Consider the following 25,631-nt stretch of genomic DNA (forward strand, 5'->3'; position numbering starts at 1 on the left):
CTAACTCATATGTGGAATATAACAAATCTAAAATATTATGAACTTAGTTTTTAGAAAAGACATGCTCTTCTACTTTTAATCATTTTTGAACATCTTTGTACTTGTTTTGGTTTGCACGGTTATTTCTATGCATTCATAGCTTATATCAATAGTAATATATGGGAATTAACCAGTACAAAGATAAGGGATGATATATATGTTGATAGGTATACAGACCAGGATTTTGCCAAGTAGGACATGTTCCTGGAACAAAATTCCTATATCAACCAGTCAGATTTTAGGTACAGAGAATTGGTAGAATAAGGATTATGGCTGTGATTAGGGGCTTGAACAACATTCTTAACATATTTCCCTTTTATATTAGAGGTAGTTTATTGATAGGGTTAAGTGGGTTTAGTTTAGCAATAGTTGTTTCTGTAGCTCAACGGGTCTTGCATTGCACCAGCAATGGCAATGTTGTGGGTTTGATACCCAAAGAGCACTGTTCTGATAAAACCGTATGCATTGAATGTACTGTAAATTCCTTCGGATAAAACCGTTTGCAGAGAATGTAAATTATACTGAAGAAGGCCTTGGGCAGAAACGTCTGTTATTCCCCTGCTGCTGGTTTTAGATAATAAAGAACCTATATTTTTTGCAAGACATTTCCAGAGTGCAGATATTCCTTGGTCATAGCACATGGATTAGCTGGGAGAGCGCAGTGATTACCTTTTTCTGGATAGAATGTAAATTAAAATGGGCTAGGATTTTGATTTAGCTTCTTTGACAGGAATGTTGATCCAGAAAAATGTCTTTCACTTGGCAAAATCGTGGTGACCATATAAATGGAAAAAAGAAAGAAAGATTAAGACAGGGAGTAACCAACCAACTTGTTTGGAATGTGTTGTTATCTAATGTAACTGCCCACAATGTACACCTCTAGAGCCTTGAACTTTGCCTGTAAAATCAGGCTTCCATACACTCACATGCTAGACTAGTATGTAGAAACATGCCCTCCTCCCTTGCTGCCTTTTCTAGTGGCCCCATGCAATTCTCAAAAGAGTGCCAGAAACGTGAGAGATAACGGAGTGTGTTAGAGGTGGAGCTATTTGCCTGGTTGACTTAGTCGAAAAACATGTATAGGTCATGGTGGTTCCGTCTTCCCATTGGTCTCAACTAATCTGTGGCCCTCTTTCTCCAGGATGTCAGTATATCATGGTGTCATCTCTTGGGGAAGGCATGTTTTGAAAAGTGAGCGTGTGCAGAGAAATCGGTTTCCTAGAAGTCATTGCTTCACTATCATTCCTTTGTGTTTTTACAAGTCACTCTACACCGACCCAAATTTACCAGTGTCCAGCATGAAAGTGGTCTTATAGCTCAGTCACGTGTAAAATATGGTCCTAAGGTTTATATTTACAGCTGCCTCTGTGAGGTATTTTGCAGGAGCCAATGCTGTTTTCAGCATGGGCCTCCATATGAATGCGTACATTCAGCAGATCTATGGAAAAGGAATTGTATAAAGCCTTTGATCTACCTTTGATCTATGTGCTGAAACTGATCCCGGGGTCCTTCGGCTGGTGTTTACATTCTAGTTCACTGAACCTATAAGAGGTTTGGAAGGATTGTGAATGTTTTGCTCTTTGCAGCTCTTTGCTAACTCTTATAGGGTCATTTTTGACCCATTTCCAGCAGAATTTGTCATAAATGTTATTGGGATTGGAAGCAGGCTTTGTGACACAGAATAAATTCATTTAAAAATTGTGAGAAAGAAATCTGTGAACCAAATATTTGAGCTATATTTAAAGATCCAGTTATGACCATTCACCTTTGGCTTTTCAGGATGTTTTGCAGATTTAAACAGATTTATAGCTTTGTATATGATTCAACTTTGACCCAAAATAAAAAATTGCCCCCTCACACACTGTTCAATAGTCAATTGTTTTTTTAGGGCTGTCAATCCATTAAAATTTTTAATTGAATTAATTACATCATATGTCGATTAATGAGTCAAATTAATCTAAATTAATCGTATATATCAATATTTGCATAGAAAGGCCCCCCAAAAGAAAAATAACTAAATATACACTGGCAGCCAAAAGTTTGGAATAATGTACAGATTTTGCTCTTATGGAAATACATTTTGTTCACCAAAGTGGCATTCAACTGATCACAAAGTATCATCAGGACATTAATAACGTGAAAAATTACTATTACAATTTGAATTTTTTTTTTTTCAGAACTTCTTAAACTACTTCAAAGAGTTTTCATCAAAAAATCCTCCACATGCAGCAATGACAGCTTTGCAGATCCTTGGCATTCTAGCTGTCAGTTTGTCCAGATACTCAGGTGACATTTCACCCCACACTTGCCATAGATGTGGCTGTCTTGTCGGGCACTTCTCACGCACCTTACAGTCTAACTGATCCCACAAAAGCTCAATGGGTTTAAGATCCATAACACTCTTTTCCAATTATCTGTTGTCCAATGTCTGTGTTTCTTTGCCCACTCTAACCTTTTCTTTTTGTTTTTCTGTTTCAAAAGTGGCTTTTTCTTTGCAATTCTTCCCATAAGGCCTGCACCCCTGAGTCTTCTCTTTACTGTTGTACATGAAACTGGTGTTGAGCGGGTAGAATTCAATGAAGCTGTCAGCTGAGGATATGTGAGGCGTCTATTTCTCAAACTAGAGACTCTGATGTACTTATCCTCTTGATTAGTTGTTCATCTGGCCTTCTACATCTCTTTCTGTCCTTGTTAGAGTCAGTTGTCCTTTGTCTTTGAAGACTGTAGTGTACACCTTTGTATGAAATCTTCAGTTTTTTGGCAATTTCAAGCATTGTATAGCCTTCATTCCTCAAAACAATGATTGACTGATGAGTTTCTAGAGAAAGCTGTTTCTTTTTTGCCATTTTTGACCTAATATTGACCTTAAGACATGCCAGTCTATTGCATACTGTGGCAATTCAAAAACAAACACAAAGACAATGTTAAGCTTCATTTAAAGAACCAAATAGCTTTCAGCTGTGTTTGATATAATGGCAAGTAATTTTCTAGTACCAAATTAGCAATTTAGCATGATTACTCAAGGATAAGATGTTGGAGTGATGGCTGCTGGAAATGGGGCCTGTCTAGATTTGATCAAAATGACTTTTTTCAAATAGTGATGGTGCTGTTTTTTACATCTGTAATGTCCTGACTATATGTGATCAGTTGAATGACACTTTGGGGAATTAAAGTACCAATTTCCTTCCGAAACAGCAGAATCTGTACATTATTCCAAACTTTTGGCCGCCAGTGTATAATGATTAAAAATGTAAAATAATTATATTTAATTACAAAATATAGTATATAATAAATATTATTAATATAATTGCAGGCAATACAAAAAGTTGATTAAGTAGAAAATCTAGTTTATTTCCATATCTTTAAACAAGCCTATTGATGACCTACAGTCACAGCAATCCATTTTGCAACTGAATTCAAATTTATTCATTTTTAATGTTGTCATGTGGGTCAGACTGGACCCAAGGTTAACAGCTGAGTGCAGTTTCTTAAGTATGTGTTAAGCATGAAATACTGGATTTTTTTTTAATATTTAGCTGCCCAGGAAAGCCAATGATAGTTGTTCCAAAATTACATTAGGACAATCAAAACCACATCTGATTAAAAGTATTCAAAATATTTTTATTTCAAGTTAAGATTACTTACAAGTCATGAACAATTGACCAGACAATTAATCAGAAAATGCACCAGTAATATACAAATCCAAACATTAATAATTTGTTAAACTATGTTTTTACATAAGTAGTCTATTAGAATGTACAGAAACATTATACATTATTTAATTCTAAACAATTGTTCACACACAAACAAAATCACATATGGTACACAGAACAGAATGCCAATTACCAACTAAAGATTCTAAAAATAAATAAAACATTTCTTTATATACAAGACTCTATATTTAAAATACAAATTGCCTGTAATAGTATGCAACAATAAACATATTTACATACAAGAATACATTATATACACATTCACATGGAGAATGTAAAACAATTGCAAAGAAAGTTATTGATAATCTTGTCTATCGAAGCAACTTCATCAAAGCAAGTAAAAAAACAAAAAACAAGTCAACATTATGTGTTTTTGAGTTTAATGTCACCATCCAAGCAGTTTAACCAAAGTTTACCTGTACTATTAAAATAAGGCATAGTAATCACAGGCAAAACCATGGATGGCTCTTCATCGATTTCTATAAAACAAACTGGTATTTGTTATGATTTGTTAAAATATAGCCTAAACACATTTAGAAACTACAATTATGGCCATCATAATTGTAATTAAGCAAAATGCTCTCAATGCTCTAAAATACATTTAGTATTAATCTACATCATTTCCACCAAAATACAACCACAAATAAAACTATTTAACACTACAGTTATATAGTTAAAGCATGGTAAAAAATGTACATAATCATTTGTGCCTGAGAAAATGTGGAATGCGGAACTGGATAAATCACATATTGTGATAATCAAAAATCATCCTTATATCAATACTGCATATGAAAAAATAACCGGCTCCTATAGCTACACACTGAGCCGGTGTTGGACAGACAAAAGTTATTTTAGGTCGAACCGTTAACTACCAGTTTCAGGTGTAACAATGACCATTTTGGCACAAAAACATGAGTTGTTAAAAAAAATAAAAAGATGTAAACAAAGATGTAAAGGACCTTAAGAATATAAACTTGGCTTAAGTGCTGCTTTTCATAGTAAATGGTCCATTTTAAATTAATGCTGAAGTGCTTCTTGTTGGGGAAGAAAGATTATTTCGTTCTAAAAGTTAATTAATAGTATTCATTTTACTGCATCATAAGCTATGAATTAGATTCATCTATGACTGAGCATTTTTAACAATACAAATACTGCATGGATGATTTGTCATCAATTGCTTAGTTTCTTCGGCAAGTAAAAAAAAGAATTAGTGCATAAAAAAATGTGTGATCGCTGCCAAAAACAAAACAAAAAACTTCCCATATTTTTGTTTAAAGAGTTTTTTTTTTAACCCTTTATAAAATAAACTAGCACAAAAACTTATCATGGACACCTCAAGAAAATAAAACTTTGATTCTTAAGTGCTGTAGTATATATGTCTCATTTTTATATAATTTATAGTGAAGTGCTACGACTTATATTTATAGAAGTGCTATAATTGATTTACAGTATATAGAGAAGAGCTATCATGTATATAAAGGGAAGTGCTAAGTTGAGGTTGTTGTTGATGACAAGGCAGTTTGTGTGGACTCTCCATCGTTCACCAGATGTCTCTTTTGACCTCCAAGTATGTAAGATGTAAAATATGGCTCTTTTCCAGTCAGTTTCAGCATGGACCTCAATGCCAATTTCATCATCAAATTTCATCATCAAGACTCACAATCTGCCGCTGTAAAGATGAATTATTATTAGATATTTAAAAGCAATTACCTTTTATTCCAGACAGCAGTGTAAACAAATGTTTCCTAATTTTTTACTGTATAGTAACAATGTAAATCTATGGGATTTTTTCACCCGCTATATCATCCACAAGGCAAAAATCATTAATCAGTCAGCTTAGAAAAGAAACATCACTTCTCTATTCAACTAGCCGCACAATTTGACTATCATTCGTCCTTAGCGAGCACCACTACTAATAAACTGATAGTCAACAATGCCCCAAGACATTAACTGAAGCTAATATGCTAATGCTAATATGATAACATGGATTAGATTGTGAAATGTAGTCGGTACTCAGTGGATATTTTTTATAAATAATGAAAACATCTTACTTGTGGGTAAAAGTAGCCATCAGAACTATTGTTTCTGCATAAGTGCACCTGGTCTTCAGTAGTCTTTTGATAAACCGGATTATCAAAGTGAATGCTGTTGGTATTTTTCTGTCGCCACTTTCTCCAGAACAGCACCGCACCAACCGCAACCAAACCTAGGACAACTTTAAAAAGAAAATAAGACATTCAAATTAGAATGGCTAGAACTTTTAAAAGATATGAAGAGTAACCTATTAAAATATTCAGTTTGAAGCACTTACCAAGAGGCACTACAATGTACAGGGCCAACGGTGTCGAAGGCAACGTTTTTGAGATGGCTTTAACATCACTGTTGTGCTCATCTAAGGAGAAAAGAACAGTAATTTGAAGCATGCTTTATTTTCATTATAAAGCAACATGTAAACATTTCTTGTACATTTTCACTAAGGGGTTGTTCACACTGACAATGATTTGCAGCGACAAAGTGAGCAGAAGTCTTTCATTTTCAGTGATGGTGATTTAAAGTGACATGTGTTGCAAGCAAAAACAAGTTTAAGCAGCTTTATGAGATGACCACCAATGGGAGTGCAGATAGCGAAGGTCATGTGATTCCCCGATAGCATTCGAATTGACCATTGTCACAGACTGTAATGATGCATTTCCACCTTATTTAGTAGCGTAAATCCAGGGGTGGTTCAAGACCATTTTGACTGGGTGGGGGGCAGGGAGGTGTGCTCGTAGGGGGGCAACTGTATTATACCTTAAATGTCCCCTGTACACATATAAAGCATAATTTGCTGTTTTAATATTTGCGGAATGTTTCAATTAGTCAATACACCCTAACATTCTGGTTTTACCCACAAACTTTAAGCCATGTTGCCATGCTGTTCATTAGAATGACTAATGCAGTAAAATTCTTGGGTGAATAATAGGCTACATCAGGATTTTAGGTTAGAATTTAATCAGTATGTACAGGTCTTGTAAATGGTCACAATTTCCTTTAAGATTCTTTTAAGTATTTTTAAGCACATTTTTAAATTCACTAGTTCATTTTAAATGGTCCAGTGTAACAAGTAAATTTTTAAATGTGTGTATCTATGTCCATTACTATGAATTTAAAACAGTTGCATACATCATAAGTGACCAATAAGATGGCTTTAATGTGTTTTTTTAATCATTATTATGTCTGTCAGTGTCTATGCGCATTCCTTATTGAGCACGCTTGGTGTGTGCCTCTTATTAGAGAATGCTGTTGCTAATATTAAGCTCAATTCTCCATTACTGAGCACATGTGTGCCTCTCCCTTGTGATTGGTGGGCCGCGCATTAAGTATTTGATTGATGTTCATAAAGAGGACGTTTGTGTTTGTTATCTTCCTTGTCAATTATTTAGTGCTTCTCTTGCATTTCCTTTGCAAGAAAAACAGCAGGATCAACTCTGAATCTTTGTTCTGTCTCTCCTGGTTATTTGTGCGTTTGCTTTTTATTCTTGCGCCTGAACCCAACAGTACCAATATTAATCTGTATATATTATTAGGTTGAAGTGCGTTGATGTGGTGAGCTTATTGTATGGTATGAGCCTCTCACACTGAATGCAAGTTATTTATTTGGGCTTTAGTGGGGTGGTTTAAAAATTGTTCCAATTTTATGTTTTACGTGTATTCATAATAAATTCGCCATTGCAGGTGCGGATGGCCCTGTATAATGCTAGCTGCTGTTTCTTCATACCTGTTCCTGTGTGCTGTTTCATTGTTTCATTCAGTCGCTTCATTGTCTGTTTTGCCAAACTTGTTGCACTACCTTGTCTCGTTTCTGGATTGTACAGTGCAAAACATTAAAGACGGTGAAAAAAATGTCTAATTATAAATTAAAACCCGACAGATTTATAGACAGAAAAAATATTTTACAATGAATGCTTGCCAAATAAGAGCGGTCTCTAATAAGTTGTGCTCAGGTGCATTCAAGAAAGCAGAAAATCAGATCCAGATCGGGTTTTGTGATAATAACGTGGGAAACCGCGCTATAAAAGTAACTTAACTTAAATTTACATTTACACCAGCAAGTACTTTATAATCCACATTAAGTAAAACTGAAACTGGAGCTGGCAGGTCCAAAGATGCGAAACTAATGCTGAACCTTTACTTTATCTCCTGATGTTGTTGGCTCGTTATTCATTTGACATTTGGTTTCTCCTGCCCGCTCTCTTGAGCCGACAATTTTACAACGATATCATTAATACAATTAGATTAAAGAATATATGACTATATAATACAGGCATAAAATATTTACCTCAAACGGCCATTGCTTGTTGTAGCTGGAGAATTATGCCTAAAAATGCTCCGGTGGTCTTTCAGTAATGTAAGGGACCGTCTGAAAATTCCACCCACAGCATTTTTTCATTTATTAATTAATTCAATTAAAGTGTAAGTTATACATACAATTTACAATCTTTAGAATGTGTAATTTTTTTTAAATAAGTGTTTAAGACAGCAAGGCAGTTGCATCGAACACTTGGACACCAGTGACGTTTTAGCACAGTGTGTGGACAGACGATCTCTTATAAAACAAGCGAATATTTAATCAATATTGAACTTAAATTAAACTTTACACCACTAAATTATATTATGCAGTCATAATGCATTGATGTTTTGTTTAAATAATTTGTTTGGTCTATTTATTATGATGTGGGGTCACTGAACTCATAGTGGGATGGAAAATGAGAATACCATTCTACCACTCCAATTTAGGGGGGGCCACTTGGGAGGCCAGGCCTATTGACACAGGGGCACTGAAATTTCTAACATTATTCTTGTGTTATATTACCCATGTTTTTTTTTTTGTTTTTTTCAAACTAGTCGCAACCACTCCGATGGTGTTTCAAATACAGCTGCTGAGGGAATGATTTAGCATCTTTCACTGAATGCCTTAATCCATATCTCTCTATTTTTTTTCCTCTTTTGTTCAATTGTGGAAATGTAATAGCAAATATCTTTTGGAGAGAATTATAAATTTCAGTGCCCCTGTGTCAATAGGCCTGGCCCCACAAGTGGCCCCCCTAAATTGGAGTGGTAGAATGATATGAATGGTATTCTCATTTTCCACTAAATAGTTTACTTCTGTGTTCCAAAACCCGGAAATGTGAAAAGAGTCCACAGGAGCACCTACTAGAAACCAACAGTACACCAGCTTGGTGACCTCCAGTGATTTATTCACTGTGAATATGAATGCCCCTTTAGGTTCATAGTTAATTTGCCAGGAGAAGGAGCCAAATACTTAGAGATGGTAATGATCTGATTGTACACATACCTGTCTGGGTGGACAGTGGAAGTTCAGTAGTGGTTTGGGAAGGCTTGGTAGGGGCAGCTTGGGTGGTGGGCTTGCTAGGTATCATGGGTACAGGAGTACGAGTAGTAGAAGGTTGCACTTTGGTAGTAGTAGGGTGAGCAGGTTTTGGTGAAGTTTTTGAAGGTACTTGAGGATGACTAGTTGTAAGCATTTTGGGTCTGACAGGAGCTGCTGGTGTTACAACAGCTGTTTAAATTAAAACAGAAAGGTCAAGTGAAGAAATCAAACAGGAATTACATTAAATATAATACAATGATTTTATTTGATTTTTTCTCACAAAACTGTTCTTGAGTTAAAGGTTAAACATCTTCCCAGTTGTTAGGGACACTTGCCTGGAGCACATTTTTGCATGTCTTTGGCCAGCATCATGTTGTCTGGGCAGGCACAAGTGTACTTGGGTGAGAATCTATTGACTTGAGGGGCAGCTAGGCACAGGAACTCACACCCACCATTGCTGACCCTGCACCAGTTTATTCCTGAAAGGACATTGAGAAAGAATTTTGTGGCATTTTGGACAGAAACCAACTGTTTTTAGGACATAATGTGGTGTGTTCATTGAGTTTACATGCACAGTTATAAACAAGTGGATTTTTGCATTGTCAAGCTACAGTCTACATCTGTCTGTCCAAGTATACATGACACAATGTGTAATATAATATTTAATGACATCAGCTCAGGAAGAGCCAATAATTAAGGCTGGGTACTGATACAGCTTTCCTGATTCGATTCCGATTCATTTGGGTATATTTCATAACATAATGTCCATTTTATATACATATATACATATATACATTCTCTCTTCACTGTTAATTATACAGGGGACCTTCTAACTTAGTACATTATGAAAGTATTCAATTTTACACATTTTATTTGATCATTAGTTTGGCCACATTTTAGCTTTTTTAAAAATATAAAACATTTGATGTATTCCAATAAATATGTCTAGAAATTGCATTTTATTTTATTGCATACATATATATATATATATATATATATATATTGTTACATGTCTTTTTGCATGCAATTAGTACTTTTTACAAGTATTTACAGTGAGTGCTAAAACAGTACTGTCTCTTTAAGATTAGCAGCAGTTCAGGGAGCGTCTCAAAGAAGTGTTTTGGTTAAGCGCATGTGTGTTTATTATAAGTTATATTCCTTTTTCTTTTTTTTGACCAGCAACTGAGTGAAAAGAATAGAAAGGGTATTAAAAGAGATTATTCAATGACAAGTGGATTATGAAGATCTCATCTTGGACACCAGTTACACAGAATCAAACACCGTGAGAGGATCTCAGTGCTAAACTTCTTTGCCACTATAGTAAATCATTGGTGAGTGAAACATCAATCACAGACAACTGTAGTTGCATAGAGTGAAATTTGGCCGCAAATGGGGGTAATTTACTCGCATTGTAGTCTATTGTTGCCCATAGAGTAAAAGATCAATCTTGGGATTTTAAGAATTGACATTGGGATTGTAAAAATGGGTGGGGGGAGGGGGATTAATTGTATGATCAATATTTTTTACCCAGCTCTACCAGTAATACACATTGCACGTTACCTCTGTCTTTCAGAGAATGCGCACAACACAAAGTGTGGTCTGATGAATGTGTATACATGCAGGAGGAAGCCGAGCTACAATTGCTTTATGTAGGTCTTTTAGTCCTACTTAACAAAAATAGTTTACGAATTATTGTTTTAGTCCAACTGAAAACAAACTTTTAAAGTGCATGTAAATGTACTGACTGAGAAGTTACAGAAAAAAGTCAAATGTTTGCCTATGTACTGTAATAACCAACACACCTCTGGGTTGTTTGAGGTTGTGAAACAGGACAAGGTCTTCAGGGGATGAGAGATGTTCTGCTACTTTTATAATGTCTCTGCCCGTCACACGATTTGCACTTAGAATTGCATTGTTGCTTACATCCGTCCAGAACACTTTCTCCTGAAGACAAAGTTTGGGTATTCTTGAGTAAGCGTTCAGAAGATGGCATCCTAAACAAGGTCTTCAAGCAACAAGTTTGAATAGGTTATGAAGTTGTTACCTCAAAAACAGTGAGACCCAGAGGGTGGGCGAGTTTGCCCTGGTCTATGATTAGAGTTCGCCGACCACCTCCCTGCACACTGATACTAGAGAGTGTGTGTAGTTTGGAGTCAACCCAGTACAGACGCTGGTTTACTAGGTCTAAGCATGGGGAAGAACAAGAAAGCAAGATCACAGTTATAAAAAGTACACTTCGGGCAAAAAGCTCTGCAAGGATTGAGCAAAATAAACCCTCTAGGGACTAGAACCAAAGTTGCTGATCTGTCATGATACAGTTAAGCAGGTTGACGAGTTCATACCAAGGGTTATTCCATTGGGCCAGACAATGTTATCTGTCACCAGGGCACTGCGGTCACCTCCATTGAGACCTCCTCTCTCAATCTTGGCTGGTGTGCCCCAGTCAGTCCAGAACATGAAGCTAAAATGGATTAGAGAAGGTTTAACATGTTATACAACTTGGCAATGTGCTCATTTAAGTATACATCTTAAGGAGTTACATGGTCATTTAAAGGTGCACTCTCTCTATTGACAACTGTGGCTGAAACATTGTTTTATATTTTAGACATGGTTGCCTGAGATCACCATATCAGAGGGGATCGGACAAGACTTTTATGTGCCCTTAAACTGGTACTGAGTTTCTGGGAATTGACGTACTTCTTAATAGGGTCGACCACAATAGCACGTGGCTTGGCCAGGTTTTCTCTAAAGAGTGTCTTGCGTCTGCTTCCGTCAGCTGTTGCCACTGAGATGGCACGTTGGATGCTATCCGTCCAATAGATATTTCCATGGATCCAGTCAATGGCGATACCTTCAGGTGCATTTAAGCCATTGCTAATTACAACACTGTGTTGAGAGGAGTCACATGCTGTTTCCATTGGTGCTCTAGAAAATTATGACAAAGCATGACATTGGGCACCATCTGTTGGGTACTACACAAATGATCCAGAGACCCAAGTATCGAAGTGGTATTTTTAAAGTTTCTGACTACGAGTCCAAAGATTCTCTCCTTACCTGTATATCTTCTTGAGGGAAAGATCTGACCAGTAGATTTCTTTGGTTGCAATATTCATGTCCATTGCCACAACATTCTTCAGGTGGGGAATTACTTGTGTGTACTCGCTACGATCCAGGGTCATCTTTCTCACCTCGTGACGATTGGTGAAAAATAGGTACGCGATGGTTCCTGTAGAACCAGACGAAGGAGGGAACAATGTATTGTGTGTGTAATTGAGTATGAGTCTTATTGTCCACAGACATGGAAAATGGCCATTTGCAATTTTAAAATCGTACCAATAGCTTTGCAGGCCTTGCTGGCAGGATCCATCTGGTAGCCTTCCTCGCATTCACACTTGTAACTGCCCACCTGGTTGACGCAAATTTGGCTGCAGGTGTCCGGGTTGGCGCACTCATCGATGTCTGAGAAAATCAAACAAAGGATTGGGCATAAAGTTAAAAATGGTCATCATAACATCTGTTGCATCAAAATGGTGTGAGTCTCACCATGAAGAAACAGCATGGACTTACTGGACAAACTCTAACCTGACTCATGCCATCGAGTCATTTACAGAATAACTGAATAAAGCAAATAAGTTTGAAGTCCAGATTAAATCACTCTTTGATTTGGATTAGCATCAAAAATTGTTATCAGAAGTAAAATGTACTCTGGCCAGTTTTTCAATGCATCTACCGGCTTTGACATTGGAACCAATTTTAAATTTGTACCTTCACAACGTCTCTTGTCCACCAAATGGAAGCCGGTGGAACACAGGCACTCATAACCAATCTTCAGATCATTACAGATATGAGAGCAACCTCCATTGTTGTATAGACACTCGTTCGAATCTGTGGATTTGAAATGGCGGATGCAATTTGCACCCCAGTGTAAAATTAACATACTGTTTACATTCAGGTGGTGTATTCTGCTCTTTTTGTACTGTGATGCCTAAATAGCAATGTATGCACCCTGGTGTAAAAAGTACCTATTTGCACCCCACACTTATCAATATTGGCTAGCTGATTCATTCCAGCCAGGATATGTTAATGAGCTAATAACTATGCTAGCTAACATTATCTTTAATTTATGATAAGCTAGATAATTAACATAAAAATGCCTTAAAACATTACTTATTAAAACATTACTTATGCACCCTGTTGTAAACAGTAACTATTTGCATCTCACACTAAATGACATTGCAGACTCATTGCAGCCAGGATATGGCCCATTGTACAAAGGTGCCTGGAAATGTTCCTGGCAGACAGCAAAGCCCCTAACCCTTCCCCATCCCTAATCCTAACCATATAGAGCCTGTAAGGCAGAGCACCCTGCCAGGAACAACTAAGGGCACCTTTCTCCCATCGCACAGGAGCAGCAGTTAACTAGCTAATAACTATGCTAGCAAACATTATCTCTAACTTCTAGTTAGCTTGGTAATTAACATCACCGAAAAATGCCTTGAAACATTATTTATCCAGTGGCATGCATCCAGAGTTCTGGCAAACTTACTGCAAATTTACCGCAATTTCACCATTCCTTATTTTCACATGCAAATGAACTTGTTATTCGGTGCAAATATTTGCCAGAAGTTTGCAGCTCTTCACTGGTAGTGATAAACCTAGAGCAAACCTTTGGCAACAATGACCAAGTTTGCTGCAAAGCTCATTTACGTGTAAAAATAATGAGTGGCAAATTTGTGGCAACTCTCGATTATTTGTAAGGGATTGCGTTAAAATGCAGGTAGTGTACAAGCGAAGCTATTATAGCCTACCATTTCAGAAAGATAAATTACTAAGCTGTAGCTAGCTAACACAAAATTTCAATAGGATTTTGATGGGTCAAAATCAAATCACATATGAAGATTCAGATCTGCATAAAGGTAATGTGCCTCCTTGAAAGTTTAATTTACTTACCGCACTCTCGTAAGGGCTCATCGGACCAATCCCTACAGTCACGCTGCTTGTCGCAAACCTTTTCCATGCTAATACATTCACCACTACGGCACTTAAACCTGTATGGTGCTTCACAATGGGTTGCTTAAAATTTGGAGAGGAGAAATATAAGTTAAGCATATCAGAGTAATAACACATAATGCATGTAATTTGGATATGAAGTATGTAAAGGGTATAATTTGTATGGCTCACCATTGACACAGCCCAGCTCATCACTTAAATCTTTACAGTCGTATACATGGTTGCACTGCCGGCTGCCATGGATACAAGATCCGTCACCACATTGGAACTCATCCGGTCGACATGTGGGCAAGGCTGTTCATGTGGGAAAAGCAAAATATTTCATGGCTACATTTTAATAATGAACACATCAGACAAAGGATACAATGCTTCTAAACTTAAAGCAATAGTTTCTCAGCTCTTAAAATAATTTTCTGGGCTCAATACAAGTTACCACAGACAAGTCGTCCCTTGATCTATAAAGATTAACAAAAATCGTGTTTTCTGTAATGCACTTACAATGGAAGTCAATGGGAAAAAGCATTCCGAGTGCTTATAAGTGTATTTTTTATCACTGTAGATGCATTACGGTATACATGATTTTTGTTTGTTTATTCAAACTGAAGGACAAGTCAAAATAATTTTCTGTGGTAATCGATAGAACACATTTTGTTATTAAAACTTAACTTGTATTGAACCCAGAACATTCATTTTAGAGTAGCAGGATAAATTCAATGCAAATGTAACATCAACAGAATGTTTTTATTTTCTTACAGCAGTTTTTCTCGTCCGAGCGATCCAAACAATCTGCTCCCCCATCACATTTCCAACTACTGTGTATACATTCCCCGCTGCCGCATTGGAACTCCATAGAAGAGCAGGGATTTTTGTGAGCCGTAGACGCCCCTGGACCGCATTTCTGTGGCCACTCGTCTGAGCCGTCGTCACAGTCGGCATCTCCGTCACAAACCCACAGTTGAGGCACACATTGTGAACTGTTGCACCTGAAGGAGCTTGAGCTACAGGTGGTGGGTGGGCAGGAGACTTCATCACTGCCATCATCACAGTCTGCCTCCTCATCACACAAAAATGCAGTCGAAACACACTGGCCACTGCCGCACCGGAATTCACCATGTATACACTGCCGAGGAGCTGTAAGTGGAGACAGAAAGAAAGCAATGGAGGATTTGAACACTAACAGTATTGCACATTGGCATCAACATGAAAAGGTACATTAATTAATTAAAGATATAATTCACCCAAAGATTTTAATTCTGCTTTCATTTACTTATACAAGGCTGCTTAAAGCAGTGGTCTTGGGAACAGTTCACGTGGACTTACAAATGGAAGTTACAACTGGGATGAACACAATTCAGCTTTACTTGCGAAAGTGAATCACTATTGATGTGATATCAAACTCGAGTTCAGACCAAGCAATCAAAGCAAGTGTGAAAACAGCCAAAGTGAAGCCACTCACCACAGCCTTCCTCATCTGCTCCATTCTCACAGTCTGCCTTGCTGTCACACTTCCAGCTCTTGGGCACGCACTGGTTGAGTCGCCCACCACAGCTGAATTCAGAGGGTCTGCAGGTTTTGGCCACTGAGAGAGCAAAACGAAAATAAACCAAAAACTGAAAATGCACTTCAGTGGAACCACTTTAACCTATAATGGCAACTAGTCACAGCCTTTTCTTTGTATTTCTTCTCTTCCACCACATCATACATCACCAACTTTATCAAGTTGCTGCTATTCTGTTTGGTGCTGTTAGTGGCGCCAAAATTCCACTGATTACCCCTCACAATCGGTGCAGAAAATACAAACTAAGTGGATCTAGTTGTACCATTATGGTCAACTTGCCAATATAGGTGGGAGTACACTTACAGCAGGCAGCAGGAAGTTCATCAGTGCCATCACCACAGTCATCAGTTTCATCACAGATCCATCTGGATGTGATACACTTTCCATTGCCACACTGATATTGCCAAAGGTCACAAGTGATGAAACCTGTCAGTAAAAAAACTTTTAATGCTCCTTCAAACACATGAAAACTCTGTTTATAAACCTTGGTTGACATCATACATCACCTCTCCAAAACAAAACACAACAATACACACACACACACACACACACACACACACACAAAATATAACACATTTTTTTGATAATGTTATATATGGTTTGAATATTTGTTTTCGTAATAAAAACTAAAAATACAGCCTTTAACACATTCAATATTTTTGCAATAAAATACTTACATTAAGTGCTATATAAAGAAAAAAAGTGACCTATTAATTACATAATTGCTATTTATTTTGTGCCAGTCATTAGTTGAAATCTTTTTGAAACTTTTCTTCTAGAGGTTTCGAAGACGATAACCCCTGATAGAATCTAAGTTGTATATCAGTATACACTAACTAGTGCTAAATCCAGGAACTGTAGTATGCCCAACTAGGTTTGTTTGACTGATTTCAACAAGTATGGACTGACGCGTTTGTCCTGTTTTGCAACTGTAATCAAAAAGAGCCTTGTGTTCATTGTGATTCTTTGGGAAATGTTTGCACTATTGAGAGTGCTCTTCAAACAAACTTAAAAATGAATGTCACAACACAATTTCAAAATGTAGACATACAGTATGCCGCACACATACAAAAGGAGATGCGTGCACTTTACATTGGTTGCATGCAAGTATGGCATGAATCCAAGGCTGTAACCAAATATTCAGCATAGGGGAATATCCTCATCGGTTGACTGATAATCAACATATTGTAGGAATGTTTCCCCCTCAGTATCAATGCATGAATTTGAGTTTCTTCTACATGACCGGCTTTCAATAACTGTTCAATAGATGTAACCCTTTAAATGGACTGTGCTATTTCAGTCAAACAAAGACATCTAAGAATACTCACACTAACCAACCATCAGCTTTACTCTGCTTTCGAAAGTGGAATAGACATGTGACGCTCATTAGGGTGCGTTCAAAGTTTTTCAGGGGAATAATGAAGTGTTGTGGTCTCTCTTTTGATGGCTCAGGCCACGGCACAATGAATCTGGGACACCCTGCTATTTCTGACAATAAATGTGGAGGTAGCAAATGGCTCCAGTCACTGATTGATCAATCAGTTCATAATGAAATCCATAACTATGACATGACGGCAACTAATTTCAAGACTTTCTTCAATAAACAGCCATTAAATTATGGACTATGGTGTCTATTCCCTCTTTTTTGGAATAAAAAGTATCATCACACGAGGAAGAGTGCTGATATTTAGTGCAACTAAACAAGAAGTAATTATCAAGTAACTTACATTTATGTTCTGTTATTTTAATTACTTTTGCTCCGCTCATGAACTGTTCCATGTCAAAGCGCCATAAAATGGATAAAAGACACCAATGTTCAATGAATAACAACATTTATTAATAATAATAATCAGCCAGTCTTGTAGTCTTTCACTACGTAATAGTTCATTAGCCTAACTGTAGGCTGTTTACGGTTCATAGCAACATAGAAACCTGCCGCATTATAATAAAATGTCACTAATGTGCGTCTCATGCGTATCAGCTACTGTATATCAGCTAATTTACAACGGCTTTGAAGGTGGCTCATCCAATCAGAACTCAGAGTAGGTACAAAACTCAGTTTTGTAATGCAAATTTGAACATAAACTGATCAATGATTACACAAATATAACGTTATACAGACAGGTCTTTCTTATCAATATGGCAAGACAAACCTGCTGTTGCTCAGACACACTGTAAAGATCTAAAAGGGATAGTTCGCCAAAAAATTCTAATTCACTTACTCACCCTCATGTTGTTCTGAACTCATCTGACTTTCTTCTGTCAAACACAAAAGGAGAAATTGTGTAGTTGCCCTTTTCCAATGCAATTGTAATGAAAGGGACTGAGGTTTTAAAACTAAAAAACAATGTAAAAACAACATACATTCTCACACAAAGCTATTGTATGGCTTTAGAAGACATTCTTGAGTCGATATCATATATGACCACTTTTATAATACTTTTAAGGTGCAGTCCTCGTTCACTTTCATTATAAGGAAACGCATGGCCAGGACATTCTTCAAAAGAAAGTCATATGGGTATATGGAACGACATGAGGGTGGGTAAATAATGACAGAATATTCAGTTTTTGGGTGAACTATCCCTCTAATGCTCCTTCAAACACATGAAAACTCTGTTTATGATCTTGGGTTGACATCATACATCACCTCTCCAAAGCAAAATAAATTGTTCATTGTTTACAGAAGCAGTTGATGACTAGCTTTGGCCATTCTGGTGGTCACGGATTGCAACATGGCTATGTATCTTTTTTCATGTACCTCCCTACACTCTCTCATTGTATGAAATTATCTAAACATCCTACCATTAAGACTATAAAGATTTTCATGGTTGGTGCAAAACACATGGTAACCAAGCCAAGGATGTTATAGGGAGATTTAATCTATTGGAAACTATTGAGAATCACCACTGAGAATTATTGGAATAATAAAAAAAAAGTAAAATGCACATTTCAGCAATGATAATGACACAATGCAAATTAGGCCATAATTTCTCCCTATTGATTCTGGTGTGAATTGTGACCTACATAGGAAAGTAAAGGTAGAATCCACGTCAAAATATCTGATCTAGGATCAAATTGTTTATTATTAAACTAAATTAGCAGCTTAATTTGAGCACATTGTCAAAAGTGTCAAACAGCTCTATAAACAAATTAATCAATAATATTTCTAAGCATAATCCAGATATAAAAAGCCTGTCTAAAACCTTTACAGTATATCTACAATTATAGCCAAACATTGCTACAACCTCTCCACCAATTAAGATTCAACTCTACAAATGTGTTGAATCATATCTACAATAACATTAAAGCAACAGTAATGCTATTTGAGTTTCCCTCCTCGTGATCATCCATATCTACACCAGTACAAGACACACACCCACACACACACACACACACACACACACACACACACACACACACACACACACACACACAACAGTGGACTTGACCGTTATGTATGCTCTAAACTCTTATATTTCTCTCAAGTTAGGATATATGGGATAAGTAACATACATTTTTCATGAGTTTGCATGTTTGTGAAAAGGACGCCAGTTCCTGCAGGTTCCTGGTTTATGTCATGGATCTACCGTATGTGACATCATAACCTCCAAGTGATTTAGAACTTCCAGGAAAAGCTGTGTGTGAACATACTATGGAATGCTTCCCGTAAGGCAAAGGAATGGACAGATGTACATATGGACAGTATGTACATGTGTGGCTACAAGGAATGTATATACACTGTTTTGCCTTGTGGCCTATTTCTAGTGAAGTTGATCAAGAATTCATTAAGATTGTGCAAATCAGAACTAGATGATGCAATGATTAATTAGCATTTTGTAGAGGACAATTTTAGCTTTCAAAATAATTCAATAAAAAAAGGAAAGAATTAAATAAAAAAAATCACTTAAAACATAAGCATGTAGGAGCCAAAAAAGTGGAAGATTACATTAATGCATAAAAGGGAATATTATGATATTTACTAATGCAGAAAATGTTAACAATAATATTGCAATTTTTAGAAGGCAAAGCCTTCTCTGCTGGCCTAACATGCCAAATAAATAAATATCTCAATCACATTTTTGCCTATGTATTTTTAATCGCTTTCCACTCTTAATTAATCTACAAACAAATAGAGAAAAATTAAAAGTTTATCCATTCAGAATGTATTCCTTGATGCTTACAAGCAAAGTGTGACAACTGTTTCACAAATCACATGCCCGAAGCAGTGCGTGAGTTTGATCTCCACCCCGTCAGGCCTTCAGAATTTCTACAGAATCCCTCAACAGTGCAAATTAATGAGCAACTAAAGTCAGATTGTCAGATTTATCAGCCAATCAGATTGATTTATTTGTTCTTGGTGGGTGTGATCTTTAGGATATGTCCCGGTCGAGGCCTTCTAGCTGGCCTTGAGTGACGCAATCAAGCTTTAAGTGATGTATGTAATTTGAAAGCAAAGAGCGCCAGATCTTGCTGACGAATCGACTGTCACCCCCATTGAGAAAGAGATCCTTATGGATTTAAAAACAGGAGATGTTCTGCATGACCGTGTGATTGCTTAATATATTAAATAGGAAAGGAGGACTGATTTTCACTTCAAGTAAATTGGTAAGTGCTTTTTGCATTGTTATAGCAACATCAGGAGTTTTCTAAATGTAAATTAGGCTGCTTGAGAATTCAGTATCGGATCAAGTTTTGAAAAGTAGTGCTGCACTACATTCAACTCCGAAAGTCGGATTTTACAACTTCCTACTAGGAAAAGTACAATGGAATGCATCTTGTAGGCTCGTGCAGAAATTCTCAATTCCGATTTCGCCGAGATGCAGGGGCATGATGTCACACAAACATGTCAACACTCAGGGAGATATACAAAGTAAGTGAGAAATATTCACTTTATTAAGTAATATCGATACACGAGTTCATTTCCACATTACATGATATTAAAGCTTGTTTAACAAACGCCTGCAGAAACAGGTGTATAAAACATTATAATCTCTTTTGATATAATCGTACACCTGAAGCACAAATGCTAGCGCTGCAGCATTGTTTATCAGTTGGGTTGCTAGGAGACGTCTCTAATGAGAGTCAAACCCCTGCTAAGCTAACGGGAGTGTTGCAGTTCTGAATTTCGGGATAATGGAATGCATTTATGGTCGGAGATATCAAGTAGGAATATCCCACATCCAACTTGAATGGAACGCAGCATAACCGTGTACCCTGACGAAACGAAATTTATTGCAAGCAACATTTAAATCGCAAATATTATTAGATAGATTTTTCCAGGTATTATAGACCTCCTTGGTAGATTCATATGAAAAATTATGATTTCTGAATGTCTGTTCGGGAGATGTTAATTTCACAAAACAGTCATGCTGCAGTTAAAATTAGGCTTGCTTGAGCATTAAGTGTCGTTTTCGTGCGTTGATGTGTTTTTAAAATGTCAATTGGTATTACTAGTTAGCTGCGACATAATGTATGATGCCCAAAGGCATAAGGTGTCTTATTCATTGTGAAACTGTGTTTTCTTAATGGCATGAATCACACTGAAGGCCTAGACTTTAAATACACGGCCCACCACTAATATATATATATATTAAAAAAGTAAAAAGTTCAATATTATTGGGGCCTGGGTAGCTCAGCGAGTATTGACGCTGACTACCACCCCTGGAGTCGCCAAGTTCGAATCCAGGGCGTGCTGAATGACTCCAGCCAGGTCTCCTAAGCAACCAAATTGGCCTGGTTGCTAGGGAGGGTAGAGTCACATGGGGTAACCTCCTCGTGGTCGCGATTGGTGGTTCTCGCCCTCAATGGGGCGCGTGGTAAGTTGTGCATGGATCATGGAGAGTAGCATGAGCCTCCAGTCTCCGCGGTGTCATACACAACGAGCCACGTGATAAGATGTGTGGATTGACGGTCTCAGAAGCGGAGGCAACTGAGACTTGTCCTCCGCCACCCGGACTGAGGTGAGTAAACGCGCCACCACGAGGACCTACTAAGTAGTGCGAATTGGGCATTCCAAATTCCAAATCTATAATTAGAAAAAGTAAAAAGTTCAATATTATTTATATATGTATATATGTATAAATAAAATTAAAAATATTAAAAAGTGCAATATTATTTTTATCACTGTTTTATTCACACACACACACACATATATAATTATTTAATATTTGTTTTTAATATTTAATTTTATAAATTATATTTATCATTGTTCTGCATTTAAATAGTAAATCCTGCCTTAAAGATTGGCCACCGATAAAACTTACTTTTAAATAACATTCTCATGCCTTTGCATTGTATTAAAGATTATTTATAATCATAATTAAATAATCTAAAGAAAATAAACTGTTGCTCACTCACCTGTTTGAACAGGACGAAACAAAGTAACCGCATGTAACAACATGAATGAAATTTCCATAATTTTACAATGCCCTGTCAAAAACATCCCCTCGTTTCTTTGTTTGGGGTGTATTATGAATCTTTGTATTAAATAAATTCTAGTTCAAGTTTCTAATAAAGCAGGTAGACTCCTGCTCATGCGACGCTGCGGGCAAATATGTACTTTAGAAAAGGTGAAAGAGGTACTTGTGTTGTTGTGGCTGAATCATTCGAATTTGAGCGAGCTTGTGGGGTGGGCGGGGTTTAGTGGCGTGGGGGCGGGATTCCGTGGTGTAATTTAAGGTTTTCACTATCGGGGGCGTGGTCATCTCCACCCCCACCCAGCCAAACAGTTCCATTTCCACATTTCCAAGTATTCTAAAAATTTCCAAGAAGAGAAGGAGGGAGAAATCTTGAAAACAATTAGCCGCTTATCATGTATGGCGGGAAAAATAACAACAGTTATAAACAGCCTATAAACCATTATAAACCTGTACATCTGGTCTTCCCTGTCTACCTCTCAGAGTTGTGATATATCACATAAATGTCAATCCTATTGTTATTTTGTGACTGGCTATACTATGCAACAGTGTTCATATTCGAAGAGTAAGAAGAAGATGCAGTCATAAACATATTATGGGCTCAATCAAATGTGCTAAATGTTATCAGTAGATTCTTAGTTATCTGTTAGAGAGAGTTAAAGACACTATGATTAGAATTACACACACACACACACACACACACACACACACACACACACACACACACAAAAGAAAAACAAACAACACAAGCACTTTCATTTACAATCTATTAACTTAAAAAAAAGAAAAGAAAAAAAAAACTTAAGCCACTGTTATTTGAAATCTATTCATTTTAAATGACTCAAACTACTTTTATTTTAAATCTATAAGTAAAACAAGACCTATAAGTATCACCAAACAGCATACAGTATGTTATATACATAATTGTCCTATAAAAGTGCTTATTAAAGCTTATTTAAGAAATGTGTTATTACACTTATGGTTTGTAAATGTTGAGGAAAAGCATCCATTATGGAAAGTTTAACTGGACAAATTTATACCAGCAGTGTAAAAACACTGTGGAAAAAGGACTAAGTGTACTTGAACTAGTGGCCCTTACGTCCCTGCACAAAACACAGAGTCTTCTTAAGCAACAGCTGTGACGTACTAAAATGTCGTAACACTAATGTTTGGTCTAGAATGTCTGTATCTAGAATACATTTGTGAGAATATCATGATATTGTTGCTTAATATATAGTTAGGAATTGAGGTCAAGATTTCCACTACCGCAGGCTACAGCACATTACAGCATGTCTGGTAAGCACAAAAAGAAAGAAAAAAAGAAAAAGAATAAAGTCCAACTTCTTACTTAAGTTATATGTCAGATAGTATAAACAGACTTTGAAAGAAGAGGAAAAAGGTTTGAAAATTATTGGGGGGCCCTTGAGCCAGTTCTGATAAATTTTGTGTTTGTCTTCCATGGGAATCACACAGTGATCATTTGGTTCCATAGACTGCAAACAGAGCAGAACCTTCAAAATTGCATCTGGTCTATAATGAACCTGTTGTGGCTCAAAGATATTTTACCTCTCTAAAACTTCACTTTGTGATAATCACTTTGGAAAAAACACTATGAAACATTGAAGCCTATTAAGGGGAGAATGAGAGTAGGCAAAAAAGCAGCTGATGCGGCAAAGTCCATACTTACATGAGGTGGTTTTAGTTTATATTTGGATGACGGCGAAGCATTGAACCATCTGGTTTTTAAAGGGATAGTTTCCCCAAAAATGAAAATTCTCTCATCATTTACTCACCCCCAAGTCATTCCAGATGGGTATGACTTTCTTCTACTAAACACAAACAGAGATTTTTTGAAGAATATTTCAGCTCTGTAGGTCAGTACAATGCAAGTGAATGGTGACCAGAACTTTGAAGGTCCAAAAAGCACATAAAAGCAGCCTAAAAGTAATCCATACGACTCCAGTGGTTTAATCCATGTCTTCAGAAGTGATATTATAGGTGTGGGTGAGAAAAAGATCAATATTTAAGTCCTGTTTTTTTATTGAAAATCTACACTTACCCTTTATTTCACATTCTGGATTGGAAGTGACTTTCACATTCAGCCACCTGGTCAGGGCTGGTGAAACTGGTGGAGATTTAAAAAGTAATTTTAACTATAAATCTCCACCTTTGACCAGCCCCGACCAGGTGGCTGAATGTGAAAGTCACTTCCAAACCAAAATGTGGAAGTGAAAGGGTAAGTGAAGATTTTCAGTAAAAAAAAGGTCTTAAATATAGATTTTTTTCTCACACACCACTATCATATCAATTCAGGGATGAGGGTGAGTAAATGATCAGAGAATTTTAATTTTTGGGTGAACTAACCCTTTAACTGGTAAGAATTATTTGGCATGGTACATTTGCATACTGTAAAATGACTTTTTTTTTCTTTTCTTTTTTCGCTTGAGCAGATATATTAAAAGCCAGAGGAAATATTGAAAGATAATTTATCAGCCTTACACAACATGGCTGAGAAATCTCTATTAACTATCAAAAGAAAAAGTCCAATGTTTGTGAGGAGGGTAGGTGAGGTGAGTATGCTTATCTGTTTTCCTGATCACCTAAAACAGCGTCTCACCCCATCTGAAACTGTATCCACCACACTGCCAACCCACCGCTCATCTCAGAATCCTCTTGACCAGTTCATAAACAAAAGTCATTTTCTGTTTAGTTAGATGTACAGTAAGAGGGTTTCTCTGGTGTTTTATGTTGCCTATAGATCACAGAAGCTTAAAGAACAACAACATAGGGAGCTAGAAAATGAGGAGGAAAACAATGGATATGATTCATTAACAAAGACTGGTGTCAGCTACACCCCAGCGTCAGAAGCAGTATTGAACTCTGCAAATAGAAAGTGGGAGCAACTGATTTCTGGAATGTTTTCACACTTGTTTGAGAGTTTAATGTGTCTTTCATGCTTCTGTGAATATTCACATCCTGAATGCTTTACATTATCACATTCAGTTTGTTTGTATTAGCAACATTAGCAACGCTTTTCAAAAAAATCTTGAGAGCGTTATTCTCTGTTTTACCTGCAAACACAATGAAAATGAGAGGATTAATAAAAACAATTTAACACTTGTTTTCTGTTAGTTAAAGGTTCACATGCTTTGTTTTAGGGGTCAATTTTGACCCACACACTAAGAGTGTAATTTGTATTGAAATCATGATGTTTGTTTTTTAAACAAATGTTATATCACTAACTTCAATGATTTAAAAACTTTAAAGTTGTGGAGTTTTTGGGGGTTTGTGATATATATAAATAAATATATAAATATACAACTGTATATATATATATATATATATATATATATATATATACAGTTGTGCTCAAAAGTTTGCATACCCTGGCAGAAATTGTGAAATTTTGGCATTAATTTTGAAAATATGACTGATCATGCAAAAAAAAAAAAAAACTTTTATTTAAGGATAGTGATCATATGAAGCCATTTATCATCACATAGTTGTTTGGCTCCTTTTTAAAT

At 36.6% G+C, this 25,631-nt stretch overlaps 1 protein-coding gene across 1 annotated transcript; it reads right to left on the reverse strand.

The window, feature by feature from the left end:
- Window positions 1–3,646: 3,646 nt before the first annotated feature.
- LOC127450015 (low-density lipoprotein receptor-like) lies at window positions 3,647–22,254 on the reverse strand. Its single transcript, XM_051713712.1, has 18 exons — window positions 22,049–22,254; window positions 15,995–16,117; window positions 15,590–15,712; window positions 14,887–15,264; window positions 14,305–14,427; window positions 14,074–14,196; window positions 12,889–13,008; window positions 12,457–12,582; window positions 12,178–12,349; window positions 11,821–12,048; window positions 11,466–11,584; window positions 11,168–11,307; window positions 10,926–11,067; window positions 9,459–9,602; window positions 9,088–9,312; window positions 6,064–6,144; window positions 5,804–5,967; window positions 3,647–5,421 (listed from the first exon to the last, which is right to left on the reverse strand). Exons 1-18 carry the CDS (start codon window positions 22,131–22,133, stop codon window positions 5,389–5,391), a joined length of 2,649 nt encoding a protein of 882 aa, XP_051569672.1. The 5' UTR covers window positions 22,134–22,254; the 3' UTR covers window positions 3,647–5,388.
- Between the last annotated feature and the right edge of the window lie 3,377 nt (window positions 22,255–25,631).

Source organism: Myxocyprinus asiaticus, chromosome 13 (assembly GCF_019703515.2).
Source record: "Myxocyprinus asiaticus isolate MX2 ecotype Aquarium Trade chromosome 13, UBuf_Myxa_2, whole genome shotgun sequence".
Lineage (NCBI taxonomy): Eukaryota > Metazoa > Chordata > Actinopteri > Cypriniformes > Catostomidae > Myxocyprinus > Myxocyprinus asiaticus.